Here is a 7,620-nt window from a genome sequence, read left to right on the forward strand (position 1 = left end):
CATCAATGGTGATGGCGACGGTGACAACAACAGCTCGTCAACGTCAACACTATCAACGCCATCGCCGACCTCACACGTCACACAGATAACTATGTAGTCGCATTAAGGGCTCATCTTCTCAGAAAAATCTCGCCCCAAAACCCTAGAGCCATGGAAGGCTGAGTTTTTGGCTCTCGGACGGATATCAGAAGGGCAAACACTAGTCGCATTCGATGAGTGGTTGACGTGGAGTGATGATTGTCAATGGCGACGGTGACGGTGACAAAAACAACTCGTCAACATCAACACCGCCAACACCGTCGTCAACCTCACACGTCATATTGATAACGAAGTAGTCGCATTAAGGTCTTGTCTTCTCAGAAAAATCTCACCGCAAAACCCTACAGCCATGGAAGGCCAGGTTTTCAGCTTTCGTATGGATATCAGACGGGCAAACACTAGTCGCACTCGAGAGTGGTTGATGAAGAGTGATGATCATCCATGGTGACGGTGACGAAAACAACTCGTCAACGTCAACACCGTCAATGCCATTGTCAACCTCACACGTCACATTGATAACGAAGTAATCACATTAAGGTCTCGTCTTCTCAGAAAAATCTCACTGCAAAACCCTAGAGTCATGGAAAGTGGGGTTTTTGCATATCAGACGGATATCAGATGGGCAAACACTAGTCTCCCTCGACGAGTGGTTGACGAGGAGTGAAGATCCTCAATGGTGATGGTGATGGTGACGGTGACAAAAACAACACGTCAACGTCAACACCGTCAACGTCATCGTCAACCTCACACGTCGCACTGATAAAGAAGTAGTTGAATTCTATCTGGGCTAGTTTTCTCAGAAGAAGCTGTCTGCAAAACCCTAGCGCCATGGAAGGAGGGGTTTTGGAGGCTTCCTCGGCTGCCATGGAAGCGCTCGAGCACCTCCGGAGCGCCTCTCCGCCTCGATACCTCGCCAAATCTGAGGATCTTGCGCTTCTGGCGCGCAAAGCTTCGACCCACCTCTTTTCCTCGCTGCTTTCCTCGTGCCCAAAGGCTCTCCCCATCGACCGATTGCTCGCCGACGAGAGCTTCGACCCGGAACAGATATGGTATCAGATTGAGCTCCAGTTGGGTCCGATTGTTTCAGCTTTGGATCGAGACATCCGCAGGTTCGAGAAGTTGGACCCCGATGATCTGTTGGGCTTGCGCGGCCCCCCAGAAGATGATCTCCCCGAGAAAGAAGATGACTTGGAGATGAAAGATGTGGAGGAAGATAATTCAGAAGATGGGTCGGGTGAAGATGACGACGAAGATGAAGCGGAGGATGAGGAGGAAGATGAGGACGATGATGATTTCTTGATTGAACACGAAGTGAGCCTTAATTTAAGATTGGTTTCAAGCTTAATTTCATATGTTTATGTGATGATTAATGTTGTCAATTGGTTTCATTTATAATTGAGTGGTCCTGCTCGAAAAGAATTGGTGTTCTTTGTTGGATTAACTTGCTATTTAGCTCTATTTTTTATGTTACGCGTTATTTTAATGCAAAACTTTCGTGACTTGTGTACGTGTTTTGCAGTATAACCCCCCAGATGATGGAATCGGTGATGGAGATCAGGATCCTGCTATCTTTGCAAAGTATTTTTTTTCCTTTTGTACTTTGTTTTGATTCCTTGCAACATTTTTTGATCGTGTATTCCGCTTAATTAACATTCTTTTATAAACAGAGGAAGAAGAGTGCATCTAAATAGTCCGGAGGTTATTTTTCACCTAAGAAACTTGTTCCGGGAGTTTATGTCTTAATGAAAGTATAGTTCTTTTTGTGCAAGTTCATGTGATTGTTCTTTTTTCCCTTAAATATTGAACATCATGTTTTTCTGGCGATACTTTTAGGGTCTGGAATTTATTTTTCAACCAAGAGTTTATTTTTCCCAATTAATCGTAATGCAACAATTTCAGGGTCTGGATTTTCTTTGTCACCTAAGAATTTGTTCTTCCCTCCCTGTTAATTTTTCAGGTATGATGACTTCTTTGGTGACAATAGTAAGAAATCATCTCGAAACGAAATGAAGAACAGTAAAGGGCGATCCCTTGACAAGTTTGATGAGGAAGAATCCTTAGGGGATTCAGACGCTGATGACCACCAAGAGGATGACGAGGATCTCGAAAATCAGGTTCTTTCTTATTTTTATTGTGAATTCTAGGGATTTTACCACATATTCCTTCCATAATAAATTAGTTTAGGTCCATGAAATTCAAATTTTTTATCTCTCTGTACTCATATCGTTGATAGTAGTGTTTATTATAACTTTTTACTCTGGAGCTTCAAATTGATTTAATTATGTTCTCTGCAGGATCAGGAGTCGCTCTCAACATTTGAAAAACAGAGCAGGAATCTTCAAGCTGAGATAGAGCGGATAGAGACAGAAAATCTAGCCCCCAAAAATTGGACAATGACTGGGGAGGTATTCATAATAACCAAATTTCTTTTAATATCGACAGTCAGTTGACCTTTTTGTTTTAATTTATCTATTTTTCCCATTTTGTGGTGGGTGCGGTGGGAGTGAAGGTCGCAGCTGCAAAACGGCCAAAGAACAGCGCTCTGGAGGTTGATCTTGATTTTGAGCACAACAGAAGCCGTCCCCCAATAGTAACCGAGGAAACTACCAGTATCATCGAAGATGTAATTCTGAAGAGAATTCGTGAGGTATTTTTATTTTAATTCATCGATGTAATTTAATTCATACTCGAGTTTATCTTCACATCTCGTATCTATTTTATTTTTTATTTTAAAGAATATCCACTATCGACTCGGGTAAGAGGCAATAATCGTAAGCTTGCTTTAAATTTTGCTCACCGGTCACTTTTTCAATGACTTACTTACCATTCCATTTTGTATTCTCTGAAAAAAATGTTGCTGGAATATTTCGTCAGTGTCACCAAATTTGTAACTCTAATTTCATATTTCTTTACCAGGGTCACTTTGATGACGTCCAAAGACGGCTTAGTTTGCCTTCCAAAGCACCAAAGGAGGTGAAGGAGTTGGTAAGTCTTGAACCGGAAGACACCATTCTTCAGTTTCATTCAAACTATCATATCACATGAAAACTCTCAAACTTTTACAATCTTCACAGGATGACAATAAGAGTAAGAAAGGGCTTGCAGAGATGTACGAGGTTTGTCTGCTCAGATTATAGTTACTGATTTTGCATGTTCATCAATAGTAATCCCAATATATCAAAATTTGTTGTGTATAGGAAGAGTATGCTCAGTCCGCCGGACTCGCGTCTGTCCCCCTCTCAACCTCGGACGAATTGAAGAAAGAGGTAAAACTCTGATATGATCCCCTTCATGTAGTTCTCCCCTAAGGAGAGCAGGCAAGAAGCGGTAGACAATTAGCCGATCTGTGCCTGTATCCTGTTCCTTGGTTATTTTCCTGCTTTATTGTTCTATCATTATATATTTCTCTCTCATTCTCCCAGAAGACTGTACTGGATGGAGACATACATCAGTATCTCTATCGTTCATGTTTGAGAACTTTTTTATTGAGTTCATTGGATTTGAACCTGTTAACTCTTCTTCCCTCATAGGCAAGTTTTCTATTCAAGAAGCTTTGTTTGAAGCTGGATGCTCTGTCACATTTCCACTTCGCCCCCAAGCCGGTGAGTTCATAAAAAGAGGACAGACATCTCTACTGCTAAACCACGTTAACACTAACTGTATGATCACTTCCAGGTTATCGAAGATATGTCTGTTCAAGCCAACATACCGGCTCTGGCTATGGAAGAGGTGAGGGCTCTTGAAATTAGGGATGGCAGTCAGCGGCAAAATTGTCATCACCATTGTCGTCATCGTCATCATCCATGGGTGATGCAGAGTAGATGATGACGATAACCTATCCTCATTTATCGTTGGATAACAAGGATGATGACGATCATGAGTTTGTCTTCATTGTCCATTCATTATCATCATTGTCCACTCATCATCATCATTGCCCACTGATTATCATCATCATTATCGCCGTCGTCGCTGTCATCCTCAAATCTCGTCATCATTAGGCATCATCATTGCCGTCGTCGCTGTCATCCTCAAATCTCATCATCATTAGGCATCATCATCGTCCACTTGCCATCATCATCTTCTTCCCCAGATCTTATTACTCATCATCATCTTCATTGTCATTGTCTACTCATTATCAACATAGTCATCCCCAAATATCATCATCATTGTCGTTATCCTAATATCATTATTATTAATTAACATCATCCTTGTTGGGGGTTGGATGAATTACAATCATGGTGACTAGTTTTCATCAAACAATGGATGATGAAGATGAGAACGACGATGATCCATCATTGTCATCCACCACTCGTCATCGTCATTGTCATCCGAACCCTAGTTGAATTCCCTCTGCTCTGAATTGTCAAAACCTTGTGGCAAAAACATAAAAAATATTTTATGACGGGGCTTTCTTGATTTGCCCATGACAGGTTGCTCCATTAGTTGTCTCCGATGCTGCAATGCTCGCTCCTGAAGAGATTTATAGCGGTAAAAGTAACGTTAAGGAAGAAACTGAGCTGACCCAGGCAGACAGAAAACGCAGGAGAGCAAAGAAGAAGAGAAAGTTCAAAGGTATGCCGTTTTTACTTCTCTCTTTCCTTGAACTTATTCGTCCTCTCCATTTGATACAATATAAAATCCATTTTATAAGTGGCGCTCTTGCACAAATTATTCACCTCTAATGTGATCTATCTGAAATCCACTGTTGTAGCTATGGTGGCTCAGAAAACGGCTAAAAAACCAAGAAAAACTACAAATGTGGATCAAATATGAAGATCTTGAATGGCTCCTCTCTAAAGAACACCACAAAAGAAGGCACAAGTCTGAGGGACTAATTTACTGGCTTCGATGGAAACAAGGCTTGGACTGTCAGAGATTAATAATCTTTGGAGTTGATGATCTGGAGGTAAAGTTCCTTTTCTTTTCTTTGCTCTCCATTGCAGGGACCGTGAGCTCTGCCAGAGGGAAAATTTTTGATCTCTTCATTCAGCCCAGGGTTCAGAAAGCTGATGATTGATTGAATTATTTCACTCATTGCTGATGTGGGTTTGATTTCATTTAATTTCCCCATGGCCCTCATTTCTGATGAATTACTAATTATGTCAAACGAGTGGTTAATCATGGGCTTGAGTTGTAGAGATCAGTTAAAGCTTTTTGTTTCATAGTTGTGATTCTAATGATATACTTGCGTATTATTGATTAGTGCCTTCCCAGTTTTATTCATTTTTCTTCTCAAAGCTTGTCTTTGTACATTAGCAAGCAAGTTCAACAATGAGACTAAGCTTGTCATTTACTTCAAAATTAATTTGAAAATCAGGCTGAAATTTCCTCTAATACGTTCTAAGAATTGCTTGAAATCTCCAAAATCTACTCCGGAGGACAACTTTGATGAATATAGACTTATTCTAGGGCAGGGGTCAATGGTCTCCTCAAGTGTAGACAGGTGCAGTTTAAGGATACAAAATCCCATTTCTGGTATTGTGTTTTTACCTTGGTTTAATTGCGTAGCTAAAGTTGGAGTGAAATATCGATGTCAAAAGCAAGGTTAGAGTCAAAATGCAATGGCAAAGCCAAAATTTTAGTGCCGACAATGATCATCTCATCATCTACATAGGTAACTTTTATCACTTCATCAGAGTGAATGACTAGGGTTATATATGGTCTAAGAATAGGATTCAAGGCACTGAACTGTGCAAAAGGGGAGATATTGGGGGTTACTTTGAGGGGAAAAGGGATTTCTTCGTTGTTTAACTATAACTTTCCAAGATATCCATCGATCCCTCACAGGCCTGGGATGATTAGCCATGAACAAATCTCAACCCTTAATGTTTGCTCAAGTGAAAAAGCAAGATTCAAAGTGCACATAGAAGAACAAATTAAACTTCAAAAGTAAAATTTCAGTACTTATATGTAATTTTAACTTTGTTGCCTTCTAAACTTAAGGCTTTTGTGTTGGAAACATGGGTCTTGGTCTTGGTCTTGGTTCATTGGTCTGCTCCATGTTCACTTTTCAGTGTACAATAAATGAACTTATGGTATCTTAATCTAAATAGACTAACCGAGTAATCATATCTTTAAAAAGTTGTCTTTCAGCTTAAATTTGTATACACTTTTTGGGACTTAGATAAAAATACTCTACATAATAATACAACATTGTCCCTCTGTAAAGGTCAAACAGTGTTGTCTCTTTTGCAGACTGGGAGAAGATGCGTCATTATCCCGGTATGGTGAATCTTATAAACTACCTGCAAATTTAGTTACATTATGGTATGATTTTAATCTTAAGTGGAATGCTTAATCTCGGATGATGTAATGTGGATGCTCTTGTTTGGAGAACTATTTTGTGAACTTGTGATCGTACGACCTATCATCACACTTCAACAAATAATGGAGAGTTCAATACCAGATGAGTATGTCTATAAGATGTCTGATATCAGATGTGTAAGTTTCATAAGCTGAACTTTTGATCTGACTTCTAAATAAAACTGGAGAATTATATAAAAGTATAAGATACATATGCTCTCCTTATTGCATGTCAAAGGAGGGGCATGTAAAAATCCATCCCATGTAGTGTTTGGGAGGGAGTGAGGGGGAGAGAGGGAAATAAGATCCCATCAGCAAGGCCAGTCATCTTCTCTGATGCTGGAGATCTTGTCACATCATAAAGAGAGAAAGGTAACAACATAGTTTTCATGAATGTCACCTCCTTTCTCTGGTCACCAGAGAGCTCACCCAATTACCACCCACAACTTCTCAATGAGCAGAACAAGGGAGTCTTGCAGCACATAATATTACAGATGAAAAATAAAAGGAAGAAGAGGCAGAAGAAGACAGTAATGAAGGTCCCCGTGAAAGATACAACCTAAAAATCTTTAAAAATTTTACGTCACAAATCCATGAAAGCTGATGATGACCACAGAAATACAGGGGTTAGATTGCTGAGTATTCGTCTGTGGTCCAGAAAGTCCAGATTATGTGTCAAATGCAGACAAATACTTCAGTATTCGTCTGTGGTCCCTCTCTCCCCCTGTATTGCTGAGTATTCGTCTGCATTTGACACGTGTCAAATGAGAAAGTCCAGAAATACAGGGGCTAGCTGTCATATAATCTGGACTTTCTCATTTGACACGTGTCTTCCATGATTTTTTATCCATCATTTACTATAAAAATTAAACAATGTGGCAGAGATACTGATAAGGTCCTTGTAGGAAATATCGATTTTCGCCTCCCAAATCCCTCAATACTAGAAATTCAGAAAGCCGAGACGAAGAATTACCAATTTGACGATGCGGGGAGTTCGAATAAGAATGAATTTCAATACCGCTCCAATTCAGAAGTAGTAGAAGAGATATCAATAATCAATACAGAACCGATAGGAAAACATCAACGGGGTGGATTGCTCCCGTTGCCTCGGAGAGCGAGTATCTCCCGCTCCTGGAGAAGACCAACCACTTTTCAAGATGCCCTTGTCGCTTTGCTTCTCCTTATTTATGTACAAAGTCATCCGCCTAATGGCCAACCTGTGCTTGATCTGACGTGGCAGTATTGACCTTTCCTTTTTTTCTTCTTTTTTCCAAGTAT

General features: G+C 40.2%; 1 protein-coding gene across 1 annotated transcript; it reads left to right on the forward strand.

The window, feature by feature from the left end:
• Nucleotides 1-824: 824 nt before the first annotated feature.
• On the forward strand, nucleotides 825-5,241 carry LOC144703242 (U3 small nucleolar ribonucleoprotein). The gene is made up of 12 exons (XM_078575367.1): nucleotides 825-1,350; nucleotides 1,559-1,617; nucleotides 1,997-2,153; nucleotides 2,334-2,444; nucleotides 2,549-2,686; nucleotides 2,956-3,024; nucleotides 3,114-3,155; nucleotides 3,237-3,305; nucleotides 3,570-3,641; nucleotides 3,715-3,768; nucleotides 4,470-4,611; nucleotides 4,751-5,241. The coding sequence occupies exons 1-12, from the start codon at nucleotides 868-870 to the stop codon at nucleotides 4,810-4,812; spliced, it is 1,458 nt and encodes a 485-aa protein (XP_078431493.1). The 5' UTR covers nucleotides 825-867; the 3' UTR covers nucleotides 4,813-5,241.
• The last annotated feature ends 2,379 nt before the right edge of the window (nucleotides 5,242-7,620 follow it).

The sequence above is a fragment of the Wolffia australiana genome, chromosome 5, assembly GCF_029677425.1.
Source record: "Wolffia australiana isolate 7733 chromosome 5, ASM2967742v1".
NCBI classification, from domain to species: Eukaryota; Viridiplantae; Streptophyta; class Magnoliopsida; order Alismatales; family Araceae; genus Wolffia; species Wolffia australiana.

Bases quoted from the DNA above. Each gene is read 5' to 3' on its own strand.
- LOC144703242 (XM_078575367.1), top strand. From the start codon at position 868: ATGGAAGGAGGGGTTTTGGAGGCTTCCTCGGCTGCCATGGAAGCGCTC. The intron at 1,351-1,558 runs GTGAGCCTTAAT...CGTGTTTTGCAG, and splicing joins ATTTCTTGATTGAACACGAA to TATAACCCCCCAGATGATGG. The intron at 3,642-3,714 runs GTGAGTTCATAA...GATCACTTCCAG, and splicing joins TCCACTTCGCCCCCAAGCCG to GTTATCGAAGATATGTCTGT.